The 23,136-nt window shown below is 59.7% G+C and overlaps 2 protein-coding genes across 3 annotated transcripts in view; one reads left to right on the plus strand and one right to left on the minus strand.

The window, feature by feature from the left end:
* RBFOX3 (RNA binding fox-1 homolog 3) overlaps nucleotides 1-23,136 on the minus strand; it is a 178,855-nt gene that overhangs the window by 150,650 nt on the left and 5,069 nt on the right. The window lies entirely within an intron of this gene.
* On the plus strand, nucleotides 14,209-20,274 carry ENPP7 (ectonucleotide pyrophosphatase/phosphodiesterase 7). Its single transcript, XM_042802299.1, has 5 exons — nucleotides 14,209-14,449; nucleotides 16,304-16,449; nucleotides 18,239-18,859; nucleotides 19,492-19,705; nucleotides 20,180-20,274. The coding sequence occupies exons 1-5, from the start codon at nucleotides 14,209-14,211 to the stop codon at nucleotides 20,272-20,274; spliced, it is 1,317 nt and encodes a 438-aa protein (XP_042658233.1).

Genomic DNA, 23,136 nt, shown 5'->3' on the forward strand with positions numbered 1-23,136 from the left:
CTTTTAAATGTGAGAGGTGCGGGGAGGAGGCTGGGGGCTGCACAGGACCCAGACGCATCGCACCAGCCCCGGCTGCTGCAGGTTCCTCGCCCCAAAGCCTCTCCCAGCAGGGCAGGGCCAGCACCCCAATGTGCTGGGCAGGGTCCCGGGGAGCAACAGGGGTGTCAGGGGACCGCAGCAGAGCTCCGGGGAAGCTGGGTGCTCCTCCAGCCCATCCCGATCCCCAGCCCCTGCCAGGGCATCGCAGCCACGCTTTGCTTTTTGTAACCCTGGCAGTGGGGTTGTCACCGCAGCCTCCCGCTCCCACCCCGGGGACACATCCTGCCCCGCTCCCGGGGCACCGAGAGGCCGGGGATCTCCCCACACACACCTCAGCCTCGCTGAAAATTTTCTGAGTGGGGTCAGAAAAACAGGGCTCCGTGCAGCGTTTATTCATGAGCCAGGCATTTTATTTAATGTGCCTTGTGACGCAGGATCAAAGATCCAGAGCAGCACCTAATTAATTATTTTTCTCTTCTTCCGTACCATCCTCTAGTTGAGCACTGAGTCCCAGAATGTGAAAGCCTCCCTTTCAATGACTCTGCATAATGAGATGGATTTGGACTCCAGCAAATTTGTTCAGTTTTATGGAGTATTATATGAAAATGCTGTGAAATTAAGTTCTGTCTTTGCTATCACGCCATGGCCATCAGAGTGCTTTTATGTACGGCGCTGAGACTAAAAGATGGGAAAGTGAGTCCTTGCTGCAGTAATGTGGCGAACGGGGAGAGGGAGGAGCCGTGCAATGAGGATGACATGGTGGAGGGTTAGACTGGGGGAGATAATGAAGGAAACAAGAAAGCGATGCAGATGAAGAGAGTTGCCAGCGAAGAGCCTGGAGCTGGAGCGGTGGCAGCCAGGAGGCTCCGGCGGTGGGGAGGGGCGGGGGGGGAGGGCTCCCTTCTCCCGATTTTCCCTCTGCAAAGCGCTCTGGCAGCCCCGCTCGCGGCACGAGGGAGGCAAAAGCCGCCGTCCTGGGGGACACGGGCAGAGCCCCCGAGGGCGGGTGACCAGGTCGACCCTGGCCCCAGCCCGGCCCCCCCGCCCTGCGCCCCAGCTCGCGGGCTCGGCGGTGTCGGGATGTGTCTGGCAGCACCGCGCCGGCCGGACCGCGGTGCGAGGCAGAAGCGGGCACCGTGGGCAAGAGCCGCCCCCGCCCCAGGGGCTCCCGGCACGGACCCGTCCCTTCGGGGAGGCGTTTCAGCCCCAGTGCCCGGGAAGGTGCCCGGCACAGGAGGTGCCATTTCAGCTCGGAGGCAGGGAGAGCCCCCACGTCCCTTCCCGAGCCGGCTCCCTTCGCTGCCTGACAATCCCTCCCCGTTCTTTCTCCCTGCTCCATCTCTTCCCATCATCAGCCTTTCTCCCCCTCCTCTTTACATCAGCCCTGCTCCCCTGCATTTACCCCAGAGTGATCTATTTTTTCCCTTGGCAACTTTATAACCCATTTCCTTGCCTGACAGCAATTAAGTAGATGCTTCACTTCCAATCCCATGGCCCATAAACACTGGAAAAAGAAAATGTTATAAAGAAGAAAACAATCAAATCTGCACACAGATGCATGCACACGTGTACAGACAGACAGAGGGACAAATGTGGAGGACAGGGTGAGGCTGGGGAAGATGTCTGAGCCCCTTCACTTGTGCAGGGGCTGGAGACCTCCTCCCCCAAAAGCCTCCCCACCTCCAACCGCGCAGGCGAAGGGGAGAGATTTCTGGAACACATGAGAAGGCGAGTTGCACCCCTGGATCCCCGCAGCTCATCAGCCCAAGGCCTCCTGTGCCCAGGGCCGGCTCCCACACTCCCATCCCTCTCCTGCCCCACCGTTCGCAGCATTCCAGCGCTCACAGGAAAATAAAATGGCCAACAAATCCCCAAAACAAAGCCCAGAGGCAGCAGCACTCCCCCCTCCATGATGTATGGGATTTTTTGGTGCCTGACAGGCCCTGAGCCTTTGGGGACCAGCACTGACAAATCGCACCTCTCAGTTCCCCGTGAGCATCCTCGCTTTCCCGGGCTGGCCGGCGGCTCACCCGTCACATCGTGGCACCGGCCCCAGCACCGGGGGGGGACGGGGGGGGCGGCTGCCCGCAGAGCCCCGTCCACCTCCCGAGAGCTGCTCCCGCATCGGCGCGGCGAGAGGCCCTCGGATGTACGAACGGCTGGGAACACGGAGCCCCGCGCCGAGGAGGCTCGAGCAGACACACTTTCCGATTTCCATGACAACTGGCACGGGGTGTTTGCCAGTTTGGGCGCGCAGGAACGGGCTCGTTAGGCACCGAGCGAGATCAGCCGCGGCTGCGAAGCGGTGCCCCGTGCCCAGGTCTCCGCTCGCCCCGCACCCCGAGCAGGAGCCCCCCCTTCCCGCACGGCGCCGACCCCGGGCAGCGGGGACCGGGGCTGCTTCCCGCCCCGCGGAGCCGCTGCCCCTCGCCTCCCACTGTGGGGTGAGCGCGGCACACCGCGGGCAGGGGCTGGGGGGGCCTGGGGTGCCAGCAGCCCCCTCCCGATGACCAGAGGTGGGGACGCTGCCTGCGGCCAGGACAAGGGCGGGAGAGGGACGGGAACCGGCCCGGAGGAGCCGCCTCGGGCGCACCGTCCAGCACCGCTGCCCTGGGAGAGGGACTGAGGAGGACACCCGCCCGGAGGCAAATGCAGCTTGGCTGAAACGAGCTTCTTTCCCATCCCTGGAGGGGCTTAAGCAAAAACTAAGAAGAAACCAGCAACCAGTTAGCAAGAGAGCACGAAATCCAGGCGATTACTGAAAATCTTGGACATGGCTGCGAATCCCATGGCTGCCAACAGTATCCCCAAGCTATTAAGAGAAAAATCAAGATGCGGACAGAATTAGATTGGCCATAGGTGAAAAATGGCTCAATTATTTCTACTGCCAGAACCACAGAAGGACATTTCCCTCTGTTCCTGATCCACAACCTCCCACTAATTAGCAGACCTAGCAGAGAGAAAAATGCTCCAAGCTCCAGAAAGAGCAACAGCTAGAGACCCAACGCACCGCACACATTTGTATGCACTGTGTCAGCCGGGCACAGAGCGCTGCCCGGGCCAAATTACACCGGTCTGGGAGGGACCGGCCCTGGGAGGTGTTTGAGCTGATTTTTGGCCCCGGGGAGGGCAGGCTGCAGCCAGAGCCACCCCGCCGGGCCGCCGGCTCCCCGGTGACGTGCTCTGTCCTGCCTCGGATGGGCACGTCCTGCTCCAGCGTCTGTGCCCGCGCCGGCTCCTCGCCCCGCGTCCTTGCTGGTGCACACGCTGTGACACGGGGCAGCCCACGGGAGCCGGGGGTTTGGGGTAAGAAACAGGGATCCGTCACGTTGGGATCAAGAGGTCCGGAGCTGGGAGAGGCACTGGGTGGGACAGCAGAGCGGGACTGACCGGCGAGGGGGATCACGGGCCGCGGCAAAGCTCGGAGCAGGATCCAACCCAGCCCAGCGCTCTTCAGGGACAGGCTGGGGGGCAGAGATAACCGCAGACACCAGCCCCCGAGCCTCTCCTCTCTCCTTTGATGCAGGGATCTTTTAAAACAACCGATGCATAAAACCGAAAAAAAGTTACCAGGAGGCCCTGCCCCCTCCCCGACAAACTTCGGAACATGCTGTCATCAAGAAAAATGATGCTGGCAAGAGAGAAATCCGCTGGGGTTGCTGGCGATTTTCCAGGCTCCAGCCCCTATGAGTGTTTATCAATAATTTCAGGATCTGCCTGTCGCAGCCGCTGCCTGGGCGTGCAGGCAGGCGGGTGTCAGCACCGCCACGGGCAGGGAAGAGCGATGGAAAGGGAAATCAATTAACGGCTCCTCAGGAACGGGGATTTGCCGGTGTTACAGCTTGGCTGTGACTGGGAAACACTGAAACGGTCCTCGGTGGCACAGAGGCAGGTCCCAAGCCGGGGCCGGTCACGGCGGGTAACGGCAGGAGAGGGAAGGGCAGAGCAGCGATGGGTGCCCAGCGCCCGGCCCTGGCCGCACACCGCAGGCCAGAGCTGCTCCAGGCTCCAGCTCTGCCCCCCAGCTCCTCCCCGGGGCCGTACCCAGCCCCTGCGCCCAACCCTTCCTCCCGGAGAGAGGAAGAGGAGGCCGGGCCGGCTGCGGGTCACGCCACCAGCCGCAGGGACCCTGCGGGCAGCCCCCCCTCAGCGCTCTGCCCGGCCGGAACGGCCGAGCGCTGCTGGTGCCAGGCGCTGCGCCCGCGCCGCCACGCTCCATCGCCGCTAAGGCGCCCGCCTGCGGGAGCTCGCTGAATTGCTGCCTGGCCCGGGGGCTGCGGGCCCCTCACCTGCCCTGCCGTGCCACGTTCACCGCGTAACCAAGCGCTGCGTGAAAAAAATAAAACCTTTTTCCTCCTTTATGTTTTAAACCTGTTGCCCGGTTGTTTCATTTGATGACACCTATTTATGAGCAATAGTGAAGATCCATGTCCTATTACTCACCTTTATACCACTCCTGAATTTACAGGATCCGTTCCTATATCACCTCTACTGTCTCTCTTCTAACCAGGAGAGTCCTAATTTATTAGTCTCTTCGCACACAGAAGCTGTTCTGCGCCTTTGATCAGCCTTGTCATCCTTTTCCTTCACCTTTTCTAGTTCAACTACCTCCGTTTTGTGATTGGGCAATTAAAACCACACACAGCATTTGCACCGCAACACAGCGCATTACACCTTGGCATAATGCTGCTGCCGGGTTTGTTTCCAGACTCTTTCCTAATAACTACTAAGAAGCAATTTGCCTTATTTGACTGACACCGAGCACTGAGATGGCATTTTCACAGAAGAACCCACAGCAACCACGAGGTCTCTTTTCCTGTGTTGGAAATATTAAATTAAAGGCCAGCTCCATGGTTCTGTAGTTAAGGATTTGATCTCATCTGTTTTACTTGGACTCGGCAACACTCCTCTGCCATTTTGCCACCCAGCTACTCACACTGCAAGATTCTCGCACAGCCCTGCCCGAGCAGCTTTAGAGTTGAACTATCCCAACCGTTACCGGTAGCAGCCAGCAAAGGGGAGTGCTGCGGGCGGGTAGGATACTAAATTCACAGCTCCCCCCCGGCCCAGCTCTCCTGGGTGGGGGCACAACTCTGGGTACATCCCCGTGTCCTCCTCCCAATACATGTGATTTAACTACTGGTTTCTTTATAGGCAGTGAGATCCCGGAGGCTCAGATCACACGGGGACAGTGACGACACACATAAGGGAACAGGGTCCTTTGATTATTTTTTCCTTACTGCAGTGGTGGTCTCTCTCTCTCTCTGTGGCTTTTTCCTGCCGTTTGCAGTTTTATTTCCCTTTGAGATGACTTTACACCCTACCAGAGAGAAGAAGATGCCCAAGCATCCCAGGAACATTTGGCCAGAGCTGCGGGGGTCAGTCCAGCCCTTACGGGAGGGGCAGCTGCCGTGGGAGGCCACTCCGCCTGCCCCCCCCCCCCGGGGGATGGAGGGAGGGTGACAGCCCGGGGCACCGACTGCTAGAACCGGGCGAGCCGAGGGGGTGGGAAAACAACCCACGCGGGGAGAGCGGGCCTGCGGGCGTTGAAGCGTGGGGAGCGTGTGTGTGTGCGGGAGGGGGGGTGTCAGCGGGAAGGGGCGCGGCGGGAGCGCGCAGCGGCCCCGGCAGCCGCCGCCGTCAGCACCACGGACAGCGCCGGACCCACGGGCGGCCGGGACGCGCCCCACGCCGCCCCCACCACAACCCACGGTGAAGCCCACCAGACCCCCCCCCATGCCCGGGCACTGCACCCCACGCGGGGTGTGGCACACACCCCCCACACACCTGGGAGCTACCGCTCCGAAGGGGGCACGGCCCAGCCCGGCCCCCACCCGGGTCCTCCCACGGCACGCCGTGGGGACAGACCCCCCCCTCCCACCCCCGTTAGCCAAGTGCCAGCCCCTAGCAGGGGGGGCTGTGGATGCACAGTGAGATTCCTTCCTGCGTGGGGAGAACGTGCTCACCGTCACACACATCTACCTCTGGACAAACAGCCGCCCTTCCCGGCATTGTCAAGCTCCTAAAATTCTTTATTTTAGGGTAGCTTAGATCTTTACTTCCAGCGCCCTCAGCATCCCCCGGGACCAGCCAGGTCCAGCTGTGGGGAATTTTCTTCCAAGCAGCTGGTTCAGCATCCAGACTGGGAGCGTTCAGTCCTGTGCTCCCTCTAAGCTTCGGATGTCCCTTTGGAAAGGAACATTTCTTCGTTAATATTAATACTCTGCATTGTGTCAGAGCTGCTCGCATATCCACACTCCCTCCCTGCATGTCCCTCTTCCAGCAGCGAGGGGATTTCGCAGGCTGGGTTCTGCTACTGGGTGTTCCTGAGCCATGGTCCTGGTGTAACTGTAATGGATTGGTGACACCGTTATATTTATGGGTATTTCAAGAGAAAGAAAAAGGCTACTGGGTGTTCATATGTTCTTGTTCTATTATTTAAGAGAAGCCATTTGAGAGCACAGGAGAAGCACTGTCTACTCCCAAAAGGAGGAAAAATAATGGAGGGGAATATTTGCAAAAAGCTCAGTTAAGTAAATATTTTATGCCCAATAATGTTATGGCTTTTGAATGATGCATGCAAGAGTTGAAAGGAGGTGAGGCACAGCGTGAGGCAACATACAGTGCATGCTGAGCGCGAAGGTGTTTGTGGGGAGAAGGCAAAGCAGAACACGGTGCCCTGGCTGGTGCCTCTCGCCCTGGCCGGGGGGCTGCTGGCAGGGACAGCACAGCAGGGCAGCACTGTTCCCGCTCCCGGACCGACAACATCATTTCGCTGCAGAAAAGTTTGAGTGAGCCTTTCAGGGAGATGGTCCTGCCCCAGGCGGGTGACACCAGCTGCCGTGCTGACCCTTCCCTTGGTACCAGCCCCAGACTAACCGCAACAGAAACCTGCATCCCTCTGGCCGAGCCTGCAGCAGCAGGAGCCCTCCCGCTCTCGGGAAGCTTTACGCAGCCCCTACGACACATCCAGGGTGCTCCTTGTCGGAGCTGCACCCTAGACAGCCACAGTGCTCCGGCACGGCGCGTGGTGGGCTCCGGCAGGCTGGGGGGACGCTGCCGTGGGCAGCACCAGGCTGGGCAGGGGGGCGGGGGCCCTGGCGGGACGCAACAGGGGCAGGCACGGGACACATCATCCCGGGAAGGCTCACAGCCCTCCTGAAGCATTGGGAACCACAGCTGCCTCATCGCTTTGCTGGGGAGAAAAATCAGACCTGCAAGGAGGGCATGGGAGCAGGGAGCAAGGGGCAGAGAGCAGGAAGACAAAATGCTGAGAGATTTCCCTGGCGCAGGGGGAAGAGGCAGGCGGGGAAGCAGAAGACAGGAGAGCAGGGACGCTTCTCTGACCAGAGGCATTCTCCTCCTGGCAGGCAGAAGCACAGGGTGAGCATCTGGCACAAGGTAAGCACAGAAAGGAGTAAAATACCATTAAGTGTAATAAGGAATGTACTTAATCAATGAGCTCTGCAGCTGAGGATCAATGGGAGGCAGACACAGCCATTAGCTAAGAAAACTGAGAAAGAGCCCCAGGCTCTGATGGAGCGGTCGATGCTGGGTTTAGCCGAGCAGCAGAGGAAGGGTCCCAGGCGGAGAGCAGAGCCAAGGCTGGCCCTGCTCTGCTCCTCGGGGCTCAGACCCCCAACGGGGAGCAGAACAAGGAGCCCAGGCCACAGCCTGCTGAGGAGGTGGGTGCTGAGCCCCGGGAAGCACCGTGGGCTCTGGACTAGACATGAGTATTCAGCAACAGTGATGAGGGTGGGAGAGGGATCGGGATCACTGCTGGCAGGGAAGAGAAGGGGCTCAAGCCCCTCATCATCACCCAGGGACATCACTTGGCTGTGGAGAGAAGAGCCAGGGGTTTAGCCGTGGGCCTCTCTCCTGTGGACCAGAGGCTGCAGTGAGCTTCAGGGGCTGGTCCTTGCTGTGGGACCCAGCCCAAGAGGGTGCCGGGGGCTGCGGGCATTCTGGCAGATCCCCCGGAGCAGAAAAGACATGCGAAGCCTCACTCGCACCCGCGCTGCCTGGCTGAGAGCTGCCTCCTCAGCCACAGAGCGGTTTTCCTCACGGCTCTTGTCCCTTTGCTCCTCTCCTCACCTTGAGCACTGCGCTGGATGGCTCCCCGAGGGCCACCACATGGAAGAAGTGCAAGCTAGACGGCGAAGAGGTCACCCTCCCACTAAGGTGTTCCACCAGTCCAGGTAAACGGAGCTGCTGCTGAGTCAGGGCTTGCCCAGGCCCAACCTTGAGAGCTGCCCTAGTGCCCCCCCGCCCCCCCCGACCCAGCTTGGAGCCCGCCCGGGTGGTGCCGGCGCCCGGGGCTTCCTCGGGAGAGAGTCTTGATTTTCAACCCATGAGCAAATTTAGTGCTGGGGAAGGCAGACAGCCCCAGGCAGCGAGTGGGCACAACCTCCGGGTCTCGCTGACAGCGCTGCGGCTGACTCAGCCCTGGCACCCAGACCCTGCCCTGCTCTTGCCCAGGGCTCCATCACCCACCCAGCTCCTCGAGCCGGCCCGGCCCCGGCACTGAGCACCAGCTCCGTGCTCCCTTCACATTTCCAAGGCTGCCACCCTCGGTCCTGACCCCGGCTACCCCTCCTCCTGCGGAAACCTGATGGTCAGAGCCTGACCCGAGCCAAGGCAGCAGAGAGAAGCAGCGCGGATCTCCGTGCAGGGGAGCCTTCGGGGACCAGACACACAGCTAGCGATGTCTCAAGAGCATTACAGCCTGGAGTTGTGCTTAAGGCAGAGTGTCAGTATTTGCCTGTGAAGGGAAGGAGTAAAGCGGCTGTCCCCTGAGGTCCCTCCCAGGGGGTGGGGGCTCCCTTCTCCCAAGGGGACTGAAATCACAGCCCTGCTCCCGGGAGGCTGCTCCCGGCCCTCCTGGAGCACGAGGTGTGCTCCATCGTTACACGTCACTGCATCCTGTCACCGAGGGCTGTGGAAGACACGCTCCTGTCACTGTCCCCCCTTCCCAGACCCTGCAGCCCCATGGGGACTGCAGCCCTGTGACCCAGGCATGGGCTGGGGGGGTCCCAGTGCTGTGTCACCTTCTCAGACCTGAGCGCTGACCATGGGTAGATCTCACCAGCTCAGCCCCCTCCTCACGTCTCCCTCCCTCTCACAAGTTCCTCCGCACCCAACGCGGCCGCACTCAGCACCGCATCCCCTGGGAGGGGCAGTGGCACGTGGCCCATCCCAGCTCGTAACAGAACCAGGCAAACACCCGAACAGCGAGGGACCCCACCTCCTCTCCCTTTGCAGGCACTCCCAAGGGGGCCACCTGGCCAGTGGCCCCCCCAGGCTAGCACAGGGCCCTCCGCTGCTACCCCGCAGCCTCCTGGGGACACCCCCAACCGCTTCTCCACCCAGCTCTGTGCACCCTGAGTGGGGGTCCCCGCCTGGCTCACACCCCCACGCCCTCCACCCAGCCCCGCCAGCGGCTGAACAGAGGGGCATGGGGGTTCTTGGGAACAGCCCCCCCTAAACCACAGCTCTCCATGCCCAGCCCTGGCCGCAGGCAGAATGTAATGCTGAAAGGGGCGATTTGAGGGATCCCCGCAGCCACCACCACGTTCTCTCAGCCCACTGGCAAGTGGGTCCAGCCCTGCAGTGACCCCACAGACACAGCTCCCCCCAGCCCTGGGCTCTCAGGAGCCCTGAGGGAGCAGTTTCACAGGGGTAAGACCCAAACTCCTGCCTCCCAGTACAGGCATCCAGGCCCTGCCTGAGGAGCTTCCCTGCAGCAACCAAAGCCTCTTTTCCAACCTCCTTGCCCCTTTTCCAGCCTTTAAGAGGTGTCTGGCTGGAGCACCTTCCTCCCACCCTCTGCCTCAGGCCGCTCCTGGCCTTTGCTTTCAGCAGCACACTGTCACTGCTGCTCTGCTCCTCACTTTAAGGCCATTATCAGCACTTTCCTCACCTGCATCCCAGCCCCTTGGCCGTGCTTGGGATAAAGCAGCTGGAACACCCACAGACAGCACTGACTCTCCCTGGGTGGCAAACCCAGGGGTCTGCTCTGCTCGGCAAGAGCCTTCACCCCACGAGCCGCCCGCAGCTACGCTCTCCGGGGAGGGGGCCGGGGTCTGCCCCACACCCATCAACTCCACCCAGGCCCAGCAGCTTCCACAGACTCCGCAGCTCCATCCACCACGCAGTAGCTCCCCATATCCCCCTCACAGCCGCTCCAGACCCACCCGGCTCAGCTCACCAGGGCAGCATGACAACTTCAACCATGAGGCGCTGGATATTTCACTGATGCTGAGGAGCTTACCCAGGCCCTTAGTGCTCAGCAGTCACATGCTGGGAGCCAAGAGGAGCACCACAGACATTCACCCTGCCTCTGAGCTGCACCAAACGGATGGAGACAGGCTTAGTGCAAAAAGAAAACCAGGGCTTCTCCAGCTGCTCGGTCCAATTCTCTCCTCACTCTCCTGACCACCTTCTCTCCCCTTTTTTCCCTTCCTTCACCCTCTTTCCAACAGACTGCATAAGCAACGCCTTAACCACTGGGACAGAACAACCATTCCACAGAGCAGAGTTGCTCCAGGCAAGGCAAGCAAAAGAAAAATACCTCCTTGCTTTCCATCCCCTGCTCCTCTATGCTATGTCCAAGCACACCGTTTCCAGCCTGCAGAGATCCTGCCCCCCAACACCACACAAGCACCTGGGAGTGGGCTGCCCATAACTTCTAACCTCTGCAGCACCTAGAGACCCCGCACGCATCCTACCTCCTTCCTGAGGTGGCTCAGACCCAGGTCTCTGCCGTCCTTCGCTGCTGCCCAGTGCCTCCTCCCCCCGTGCTCAGGCAGAGCAGCACCAGAAGAGTGGCCAGGCCTGTGCAGGGCTTTTATAGTGTCCCCCCCCCCCCCCCCCCAGCGCCTCCAGCTAAGCAGGCTCACCTGGGGAGCCCTGCCCAGGCATCGCCCAGCTCGTCAGTCCCCGCACCAGGTGCAGCACCTCTCAGAAAGTCACAATTTGATTTTCCCTTTTTAAATAAAAAATAAAGAAGGAAAAACCGCCCGGCCCCTGCCTGCCCGACCAAAGGGCTCCCCCCAGCAGAGCCCCCCGGCAGCCGCCCAGCACTGCCCGCCCAGGCTCACAGGCCGTGGGGAAGCTGCGGGTTTGCCCCAGGGGGGCTCGGAACGTCACTTTTTCCAAAGGCTGGAAACAGGCTGGGCCCCCAAGCAGCACCTTTCAGATAAACAGGGCAGTTGCACTGGCATGTGACTTCTCTGTGCTCGTGATTTCTATTTTCTAGCCCCTTCATCTGTCTTCACTGAGTTAATTGGTGCACAAGTGTGGGAAGGACAGTGCTGGCCCCAAAACACCTTTGCAGGGACCATCTTGCCCAGTTAGGTGCTGGGGCTGACAGCTCGTGCCCGCAGAGTGTAGCTCGTTGCACATTCTTGTGAGCGCTTCCAAGGATGCAGGATCAGTGCCATCAGCAAGGGGCCCGTGCTCCGGAGGGTGCTGAGCAGGGCCACGGTGGCCTCAGAGCAGCCACAGCCCCTCAGGCACATCTGCTGGCAGGATTAGTGCCTGGGGTGCTGTTAGTGTGAGATCAGCTGCATCAGCCTTTGTAACTGGAGAGCGACAGCATCCCCAGGCAGGGTGGCCAAAGGTGATGTTCTTTATCTGTGCTGCATGCTCCTTAGATACCAAATATCAAAATGTGACTTGAGACACTCCTGTTATTAAATATTCCTCCGAGATTAGAGCAGTGCTTCCTCCTCTCTAGCCTCTTCCCTCCCAGCAGAGCCGATGAACACGATAGCTTATCGGGACCTTCCCCTGTGCTGTTAGCAAGAGCATGGGGACCTATTGACCCACCTCAGAACAACACGCTGAATATTTAGGACTTTCCCTGAACTTGGTAAGAGATAACATCTTTATCATATGAGCCCTTTAAACCCTCCGTGCCTGCCAGGCTCCTCTGTCCTCACTGAAAGGACGATATCAGACCCAGGGCAGCAAATGCTGATAATAAAATACTTCCTTGAGTGAACTGCAGTGCCGCGGCTGGCAGAGCAGGTGGCTCAGCCAACAGCTCCAATCCCGGTGCTCTGCCTGTCGGGACACACGGCAGCTACTGGAACGGACAGACATGACCCCAGCAGAGCCACTGCTCCACTCCAGCCTGGCCAAACCCAGGGTGCACAGACACACCAGTCACACCAGCAGCTCGTGGCCCCACAGCACCCAGCAGAGCCTGGCACAGCCCAGCCCAGCCCAGCCCAGCCCAGCACAGCCCAGCCCAGCCCAACACAGCCCAGCCCAGCCCAGCCCAGCCCAGCACAGCCCAACACAGACCAACCCAGCACAGACCAGCACAGCCCAGCCCAGCCCAACACAGCACAGCCCAGCCCAGCACAGTCCAACACAGCCCAACACAGCCCAGCACAGCCCAGCACAGCCCAGCGCAGCCCAGCCCAGAACAGCCCAGCACAGCCCAGCACAGCCCAGCCCAGCTCAGCCCAGCCCAGCCCAGCCCAGCACAGCCCAGCCCAGAACAGCCCAGCCCAACACAGCCCAACCCAGCCCAACACAGCCCAGCCCAGCCCAGCACAGCCCAGCACAGCCCAGCACAGCCCAACCCAGCCCAGCACAGCCCAGCACAGCACAGCCCAGCCCAGCACAGCACAGCCCAGCCCAGCACAGCCCAGCCCAGCACAGCACAGCCCAGCCCAGCACAGCCCAGCACAGCCCAGCACAGCCCAGCCCAGCACAGCCCAACACAGCCCAGCACAGCCCAGCCCAGCACAGCCCAGCACAGCCCAGCAGCCCCCACTCCCAGTGAAGGGATTTCCCCTTGGGCTGCCACCAGACCAGCACCCACCCCGTTAGCAGGAGGAGGGGTTGGCTCGGAGCAGGCTTCACCCCACTGCGCCTTGGGCTCGTTTCCCCCGTTTGCAAATGAAGTGCCCGAGCCTGCACTCCTGGCTTGTGTCAGCCGTGAGGTCCCTGGTGGGATCGCTCAAACCTCCCACCGTGTCCTTGCACAATTATCCCTTGTCACACCTGGGAAACACAAGCACAGGGGAAGAGGCGATGGAGACGCTGATGCACCTGAGGAATTGGTCCAGACTGGAAAACTCAGGGATGCTCAGGTCTACAAAGAGACTGTCACGAGCCAGGAAGGACAAACCAAGGCATGAGCATGAGACTCACCTGCCCAACTCACCCTGGGGGGAAAAATGCCAAGGAATGAGCCCAGACAGTGCTGGGGAAATCAGTGGAGATGGCTCTGCTCAGTGAGGGAGGGGATGGCTGGGCAATTAGGAAGCAAAGCACCAAGGAATAAATCTGGAACCTGAGCAGAGGGAGATCAGCAAAGACACAAAGGTTGAGAGTTCAGACCCTGGGGAACCAAGTCAGCCTCTGTTACATAAGTCTACAAAAGCTTTAAACTCAGTTTTGCTGAGAAATGAGTTGTCAGCAATGATTAAACCCCAGAGAAGTCATAAAAACAGCAGGTATTGATAAAATGGGGTGCTGACACGGTGAAGCTTGGTAGTGCACAAGCAGATGAGGGTCACCCATGGTGAGCAGCAGAGCCCGAGCAGAGGGAGCTGTGCTGATGGGACACGGCAGCTTTAGAGCTGGGCTCAGCCTCTGGAGCATCTCTGGGGGTTGCTGGCACGGCCAGGATCCAGGACAGAGCCTCCTTCCCCAACATGTAGCTCCACAAAGCCACACTCGACCTTGGGTAAACCGAGGCTCCTTTCTGAGCCTCTGAGCATCCCTCTCGAGGTGGATGAGTGGCCCTGGGAAGGGAGTGAGCTGCCTTTTGAGGCTGAACCGTTGACCAAGGAGCAGGGCACCACGAGCCAGGAGCGTGGAAAGGAGCCCGCAGCGGGCCGCAGGAAGCCTGCACGGGGGAAGGATGGCGGCTGGGGGACGGGGGGCAGGTTTCACACGGGCTGCAGCACAAGGCACCCTCCTGCCACGTGAGCAACTCTCCCACTTGTGAGTACTGAAATAGCACCCGATGCCTAATCTACCTCAGCCAAACAAAAAACAGAGGGGCTCATTCTGATACGAAGCGCTGGCTGAAGCCATGCGCCTGATCAGCAGCTGCAAGATTAGATAAAAACTGAACTTGGTTCCACCCCGCCTGTATTAATGTGAGCTCTCTGGCCGTCTGGGCTATTCCAGTTCAAGGGCGCGAAGATGTTCGCTTCACTGGGGTTCCTATTTGCCGCCCTCTCTTTAGCAAGATGCATGCCCGTGCAGCAGGTATCCAACCGCAACAAAGTCCTCCTGGTGTCCTTTGACGGCTTTCGGTGGAACTACGACCAGGACGTGGACACCCCCAACCTCGACGCCATGGCTGCGGAGGGGGTGAAGGCGCGCTACATGACTCCTGCCTTCATCACCATCACCAGCCCGTGCCACTTCACGCTGCTGACCGGTGAGTCCCCAGATTTAGATTCAGATTAGATCCAAGGCAGAAATCCTTTAATGGGGGGGGGGGGGGGGTGAGGCGCTGGCCCAGGGTGCCCAGGGCAGCTGTGGGTGCCCCCTCCCTGGAAGGGTTCAAGGCCAGGTTGGACGGGGCTGGGAGCCCCCTGGGCTGGGGGCAAGGGGCCCTGCCCAGGGCAGGGGGTGCCACTGGGGGGCATTTAATTTGCCTCCCAACCCAAACCACACCGTGATCCTTTGATTACATGGAGGCCACCCCAACAGGGCTCATCCTTAAATTCCACTTTAATGACAGATCAGATCAACTCATCTGTATATATTTATTCCTAATGCATGCGATCTGCAGCCAGAGCTGGGCGTGTGTTGGTTGTTACTGGATTTATAGTCTCTGCGTGTTGCCTGATTTCCTGATGGCACTTCTGCCCATCCAGTCCTGTTTGTGGAGTCTGAGGTCTCCTCTTCTCACGGTTCCCTCTTGCAGCCTCCAGGCACCCTTTTTGTCTGTGTTTTGAGATATTTCCTTCTCTTTTGTTACAGAATAGCCTGCAGTTAAAGTTTACTTATACTTTCCTATCTACCCAAGTCACAAAACAAAGATTAAAGCACAGTTCATGCAGCCTAAGGCTTCATTTATTTTAGTCACTAGTGCTAAACTCTGGCACAAATTAGTGTCCCGATACCGTGTCCTCCCTTTGTTTTTATTAGCATACCTGCATTATTTATATTATATCGGTGCCGAGTATCGATGGCCTCTAATTTGTGTACATATATTTGAGTGCAACACATGCTACAACATTACTAACACACAGACATCATTACAAAGGCACAAACACAAAATAATATTCCATAAAATATTCTCCTAATCTGGATGTCTCAGTCAGTGAGAGACAAGGCAATAGCAGCAGAAAGGGACAGAACTGAACCTGTATTTATCAAAGGTAAATAGCACCAGACCAACCCAATAGCCTTCTTTGATAAGATAAATGATTTTTTAGACAAGGGAGATGCACTAAATTTAATCTTTCTGGACTTGAGTAATGTATTTGATACAGTGCCACACGGGAAATCATTAGTTAAGATGGAGAAGATGAAGATTAGTACAAAACCTCTAACGTGGGGAAGTAACGGGCTACAGGGAAGAGGACAGCAGGTGATGCTGAGAGGAGGCTGTCAAGCTGGAGGGAGGGCAACAGGGGAATTCCTGAAGAATCGATTTTGGAGCCAATCTTATTTAAGATTTTAATTAATAACCTTGGCATAAAAGAGTGGAACATGCTAATGAAATCTGCTGATGAGAAAAGGCAGGGAGGCACTGTCAATACGAGGGAGGACGGGGATATCATGCAGAAGTAACTGTGCGGTCTTCAGGACCAGAATAATAAAAATAGCATGCAATGTAAGAGTACAAAGTGCAAGTCTTTCACTTCTAACAGGAATTTCTGCCGCATGCCGACCTCACGGGTAGTGAGAACAGAGAGCAAAGCACCAAGGGCACCAGTGAAACGCAGGATGACAGGGAACCCCGCCGGCGCCAGGAAGGGCAGGAGCCGTTGCAGGCAGCACCGGCACCGCCAGGGACGAGGGTCCCCCGGCTCGGGGTGCGGGTGAGACCCGCCTGGCATCACCCCACCCGCCTGAGCACCTCGTTCCCTGCCCTGGGAACCCCACTGTGTATGGGGCAGGGGGAGGAAAGGGGCAAGGCAGAGGCAAAGGCGGAGAGCTGGGACGGGGTATGAGGGGCAGAAGCTCCTCGCTGAGCCCCGGCCCTTCGCCCAGCGCAGGGGTGAGACCCCCCTCCAGCCGCAGCCCGGCTCACCCCCACCTCCCCCGTCTCTCCTGGCAGGGAGGTACCTGGAGAACCACGGGGTGATTCACAACATGTGGTTCAACACCAGCACGGGACAGAAGCTGCCCTACTACAGCACACAAGGCGTGGACAGCTGGTGGGACAACGGCAGCCTGCCCATCTGGATCACCGCGCAGAGACAGGCAAGGGCAGCAGCCTCCCCGCACGCACGGACCCCCCACACACGGACCCTACACACACACAGACCCTGCATACACGGACCCCCCACACACGGACCCCCCACACACAGACCTCGCAGACACAGACCCTGCATACACGGACCCCGCACACACGGACCCCGCACACACACAGACCCCGCACACACGGATCCCACACACACTGACCCTGCACACACGGATCCCCCACACACGGACCCCACACACACGGACCCCACACACACAGACCCCACACACGGACCCCACACACACGGACCCCACACACACAGACCCCACACACGGATCCCACACACACGGACCCCACACACACGGACCCCACACACACAGACCCCACACACACGGACCCCACACACACGGACCCCACACACACGGACCCCACACACACGGACCCTACACACACACGGACCCCACACACACGGACCCCACACACACGGACCCCACACACACAGACCCCACACACACACAGACCCTGCACACGGACCCCGCACACACGGACCCCGCACACACGGACCCCGCACACACACAGACCCCACACACACAGACCCCGCACACACGGACCCCACACACACGGACCCCACACACACGGACCCCGCACACACGGACCCCACACACATGGACCCCGCACACACGGACTCTGCACACACAGACCCCGCACACACAGACCCTGCACACACGGACCCCACACACACGGACCCCGCACACACGGACCCCACACACACGGACCCCACACACACAGACCCCACACACGGACCCCACACACATGGACCCCGCACACACGGACCCCACACACACGGACCCCACACACACGGACCCCGCACACACACGGACCCCGCACACACGGACCCCACACACGGACCCCACACACATGGACCCCGCACACACACAGACCCCGCACACACGGCCCCTGCACAGCCAGATCCTGCACAGCCGGATCCTGCCTGCAATGGTGCAGTGAAAGCCACAGGCACGCCACGATCTCTAGTGGCCATGAGCTCACATCCTCACTGCAAACGGCTGGCTAATTAGACCAGCAGAAAAACGAAACCCCCAGACACCAGCAGGAATAATTATGATCATTCTATTAAAAACAGCAAAAAAAAATAGATGCATTTCAGCCTTATTAAGACATTAACAAAGCAGGTTAGCCTTTCCCTGGTTAAAGAAACCTCAGCCGGTTCCTTAGGGAGCACCGTGAGGCCGGGGGTTTCCTACACTCCAAGGCACAAACCGCGTTCCCGCAGCCTCACCCAGGACCGCGGGGCGGCCCCGTCAGGGGCTGGTCCCCTCCTCACCGAGGGCTGCAGCAAAACTTTCCGAGATCCCAGTGGGCTTGGAGTCCGGCTTTGAGACGGGACCTGGCACCTGGCCCAAGACACCTACCTTCGCCTGCATTTACCTGCCAAATTGGCCCCGTTGACTGCAGGGTGAGAGCTCATATGAGTGGAGTAAAGCACACCTTAGTGTCTGGGTGGTGAAGAGCCGGAGGGTCCGTGCAAGGTACAAACGGGTCAGCGTTTCCAAACTTACAACTCGTGTTACTAACACAGGGAGAAAACCAATGTGCAGGAGTTCTGGGGAGGGAAAGGCTTTCAATTAATCACTTTTAATTGGCAACGAGCAAGAAAAACTCATTAGAGGCAAAGGTAGGCATTAGGGGGCTGAATGAACTAACCGCATTGGTAGGTGGATGCACTGACAGATGGAGAGATGCTGCAGAGCGAGTTCAGGTGAGTTTATGCAATGTCTCCACTAACAGGGTTTAAAGACGGGCTCTATCTATTTCCCCGGAGGAAGAGCAAAATATCAAGGGGAAGAAGTGAATATGAAGTTGGTGGAGCCCCTCGTCTTCAACTACAGCAACGAAACCAACTGGAGAGAGAACATCGACACCGCCATGAAGTGGTTCACGGTGAACAACCTTGACTTCATCGCTCTCTACTTCGGGGAGCCAGACTCAGCAGGACACAAGTACGGCCCCGAATCCACGCAGAGGAAAAACATGATCAAGCAGGTGGACAGAACCATCGGTTACTTGAGGCAGCGCATCCGGGAAAGTGGCCTGGAGTCAAACCTCAGCCTCATCATCACATCTGACCACGGCATGGAGACTGTCATAAAGACCAACGAGATTCACATCCGGACAGTACAGAACTTCACGTTCAAAGACATCCAGTTTGAACTCTTAGATTACGGACCAAATGGACTACTGATACCAAAAGAAGGGAAACTAGAGCATGTGTACTCAGTCCTGAAAAATGCCCACCCGAACTTACACGTGTACAAGAAAGCAGATTTCCCGAGGAGATTCCACTACGCCAACCATTCCCGGATCACCCCGCTCGTGTTGTACAGTGATCCAGGATACGTGATCCATGGGGTAAGATGCGTGCACAGACATATCCTACAGTCTTTTGGGGATCTGCCGCTCTCCTCCTGTCCTTCTCATGGCACCCCAGTACCTACGCGGCTTTAATGCCTTCATGTTGATTGCTCTCCCCACAAACAGACAGAAATTCCAGCTCTTTGTGTAAAGACCTTCTCCGCTGTTCAGACAAAAGAGTCCAGAAATCTTGGAGCAGGACTTGCATGAGCACTGGGTACCAGTGGCAGGATCCTCTCCCAGCCTGGCATGAAGGGAAGGCCCAAAGCCAAGGCCAGCAGGCAGCTTCCCATCGTGAAGCTCCTCAGCGCGACAAAACGGGGCTGCGCTGACATGCGGGGAGGGAACTTGCAAGACGCAATTGCTTGAGAGCCGTGTCTAAGCAGCACCCTCCAGCTGCTGCAACGTTTACCGTTATTAGATCAACTTCGAAAGCTCCGAGAAACCAAGCAGAGCGTGAAACCCTGTGGCTGCAGAACACGGCGGCGAGAGCCGCGTGCGGGAGAGGCGGCGGCGTCCAGCCGTGCCGCTGCTTCCGAGCCTGCACCTCCGTGGCCGTGCTGGGGTGGGGGGCGGCGGGGGGGGGGGGTGCCGGCTTTGGGCCCTCACGCCCTCTCTCTCCCTGCCAGAGGTACAAGGTCCAGTTCAACAAAGGGGAGCACGGCTTCGACAACGAGGCCATGAGCATGAAAACCATCTTCCGCGCCGTGGGGCCGGCCTTCAGGCGGGGGCTGCTGGTGGAGCCCTTCGAGAGCGTCCACATCTACGCCCTCCTCTGCGAGCTGCTGGGCATCACCCCCGAGCCCCACGACGGCTCCCTGGGCGCCGTGAGCGCGATGCTGCGTGAGTCGGGGGGGGGGGGGGGGGGGGCACCGGGAGCGCGCGCCGCCGGGGGGCACCGGGAGCGCGCGCCGCCGGGATTCCCGCGGGAACAGCGACCCCTGGCGGCCGCCGCCCGCCCTCCCGGCTCCGGCGGGCACCGGCGCCCTCCCTCCCCACGCTGATGGGGACCCACGGACACGGAGCGCGCAATCCCCTCCCGGCCCCCGGACGCGGCAGCCGGGGAACGTTTCCCCGCTAAAGGTGCAGAACCGCGCCCGGCGCCGGAGCGAAGCCACCGGCAGCCCCGCGGCCCGCAGCCGGAGCCGCGCAGAGCGCTGAGGCCACCGACCCACGGCGGGGAGCAGAGTGGGCGGCTGCGGGTGCCGAAGTCCCCGCGTGAGCTCCCCCCCGCCCCCGGGGCGCAGCCCTCCGCCGGGACGGGGCTGATGCTCAGCGGGGGCCGGGCGCCAGGCTAACGCCCCGCTCCTCTCGCAGGTGCGGGCTCAAGCGCTCCTCACCCCCCTGCCACGAAGCTGCTGGTGATGCTGGAAATCACTCTCGTTCTGGGACGCTGGGGAGGAATATACTGACCCCCCGTCAGAGGTAACTGGGCACCCAGAAAGCCCCTGGCAGTGCTCCGGTCCAGGCAGGCACATGCCCCGTTAGTTCTTGGTCTCTTTGGGTTTTGTCCGTGTGTGAAACCCCCGTGCTGCAGCTCGCCCACCAGCCACTCTCACAGGGCGCAGCAGACCCTTTGCACCTCAAACAGAGGGACTCTGGATTTTTACTGCCCAGGTCAGCACTGACACCCCCCAGAGCATTTGCTGGGCTAGAAAGAAGGGCTGGACATCCCTCCGCACTCGCCACTGCCAAAGCAGCCCTGTGACCGGCGCTGGGCAGGGGGGCAGCCACGGGGGCTTCACAAAGGAGGGGTGGATGCTTCATTGCTTGTGGCTCTGCGTGTGCCTGTGCGTGGCTGCAAGAGAAAGAGGGACATGAGTTTGTAGCTTGCCTTCCCTGTGCGTGTGTGCCTGGAGACCCATCGGGACAAGGAATTCTCAGCCCAGTCTCCTGGCACTTCTAGCGCGGCGCACACCCAGCCGATATCCATAGGCTCCATATACATGAAATAAGTAACAGCAGCGCTGTGCTTTCCTGTCTTGGCAGCCCCCGAGTTCCAGGCAGCTCTACCAGAAATGTGTGGCAAGATGAAGGAGGACATGAAGACAACCAGCTCCGGTCTCAGAGAACTGCACAGAGTTCCCAAAGCCTCCCCAAATTACTGATCTGCGCTCCTCTAGAATGACTGAATCCCAGCGGGGAAATGACTCTCCCAAGTTTTGGGGGGCACACCGGGATGCACCGCTGTGGAAGCTGGCACCGATGTACAGTGACCTTGACAAGGTCACCCCATGTCTGTGTTACCCCAACTCCCATGTGTGGTCAAGGCAGAACAACTCTAACTTGGTTTGGACCAGAGACTGCTAATACATGTTGAGCATCTAAAGCAATTAAAAATATTTGTTCTGAGTGCACCGGGAGGCTCCCCTGGGCTCTGGCACAGAGCGGGCAGCATTGGCACCCCAAGGATACAGCGAGACCCGGCACATTTTGGCCGGCCACAGCTCTGCTCCGCGCCGGCAAGGACAGCCACCCAGCCCGGGAGCCTGGGAGGGACCCCAAAGTCAACCAGTGTCTCCAGCCCCTGCCCCGAGAGCCCTGGGTGCCATCAGCACCATCCTGCTTGTCTTTCTGTCCCACATAGCCATGGACAGAAATGGGAAATACCACCTATACGCCCCCGAGCTCAAAACCCACAGACGGGACGACCTGGTCCCACGGTCCCCAGCCCAGGGCCACCCCGAGCCCGGCTTGGGCCACCCCTGCGCAGCGGGGCTGAGGTGCCCCGGATGCAAAAGGCCCTCGCACAAAACCAAACTTCCCTCTGCAGGAAGCAGCCCAGGATCCCTGAGCCAGGCTGGGGCTTGGGGAACAGGGAGCAGGACACCCCCCCATCCCACAGCCCCAGTCCCGGCCCTTCCAGCGTGGCATTAGCGTGGCAGCTGCCCCAGACCCCATCCCAGATGCTGAAGTGCCTCTCCCCAGCCCTGTGCCTCATCTCAGGGGCTCGATAAACATCTGTTGCCATAGAGACTTGCTCGTGCTGCCTTCCCTGCATCGCCTTCACCCAGCGAGATGAAACAAGAGACGCACGCTCCGCTCAGAAAAACAGGAAGAAAATGTTTGGCTTGAAACCGTGCGGGGGGTGGGGGTCAGGCTGGCAGCACGCAGCGCAAACAGCCCGGCAGCAAACAACAGGGAAGCTCCAAAAGGGGAGCTGCACAGGCCAGCACTGCAAATATTATTTAAAATAATAATAATAATAACAGCGCATAGCAACTTCCCCAGTGAGCCTGCTGACAACCTGGGGACTTTCTGCACAGGTCAGCATAACTGTGCCCGTTTTATGGACAGAGGCAGCCAGGTCGGCTGTGAAGCTGGTATTCCAGAGACGCCAGCAGTCAGAGCCCGCAGAGCTGCTCACCCAACACTGCCAGGCCCCGCACACCCCGGTGCCGGGGGTCTCAGGGTGCCCAGCAGCCGGCTGCAGCTGGGACAGAGCGGGATGCTTGTAGGGCTGGTCCCACTCTAGTTCCCAGACCCACGTGGGCAACGCAGAGTTTATAGTGACCAACCTCCTGATGAGAATCCTTACCTACGAGCTGATTTTTGCCTCAGCTGTGAATGGGAATTTAGCTCCTGATTGAACAGGCAGCGTGTTCCACTGAGACAGGGCTCTGACAGAAAAATCACTCGTGAGGAAGACACCGTTTCTGCTGAAGGCTGAACCCAGCCATATCCCTGCTGGGAAGATTCCCACTGCCCCAGAGTCACACAGTTTGCCATCAGATGTACCCGGGAGCTGCCGTTTCCACGCGGTGCGGGGGGAAGGAAGGAAGAAAGCGCCGGACAAGGCACTTCTTTAGTCCCCCCGTATTTACAGCACAGCGCATCCTCCAAACTTTGTGTCTCTGGGCAGGGCAGGAACCGGGAGGATCCCCCTCCCCGGCCAGAGACCCGGCCCTGCCTCTCCATCTTCCCCCCAGCCCCTCTCCCTGTGCCCCCCTCCTCGCCCCGGCGCAGCTGCTGCCCCCATGGGTGCCCACCCGCCCACGTCTGACAAAATCTTGGTTTGCCCCCCGGGCCCGGCCTTTGCTCCGGCTCCACCCGGGGCCGCTCCAGCCCCGCGCCCGGGGGTCCCGGTGCAGTACCGGCAGCCGGCGGGCGATGGCTCCCGAGCCGCGCTCACCGCCCCACGCCCCCCCCCCCCGCCACGGGTGAGCGCGGCACCGGCGGGGCGGGGGCGGGCAGCTCGTTGCTCGTGGAACTCGCCGTGCCCGGCGTTCCCGGCCGCTCGCCCGGCTCCGGCGGCAGCCCCGGGGCCAGGTCCC

This window comes from Tyto alba, unplaced genomic scaffold, assembly GCF_018691265.1.
Source record: "Tyto alba isolate M040663 unplaced genomic scaffold, T.alba_DEE_v4.0 Super-Scaffold_39, whole genome shotgun sequence".
Lineage (NCBI taxonomy): Eukaryota > Metazoa > Chordata > Aves > Strigiformes > Tytonidae > Tyto > Tyto alba.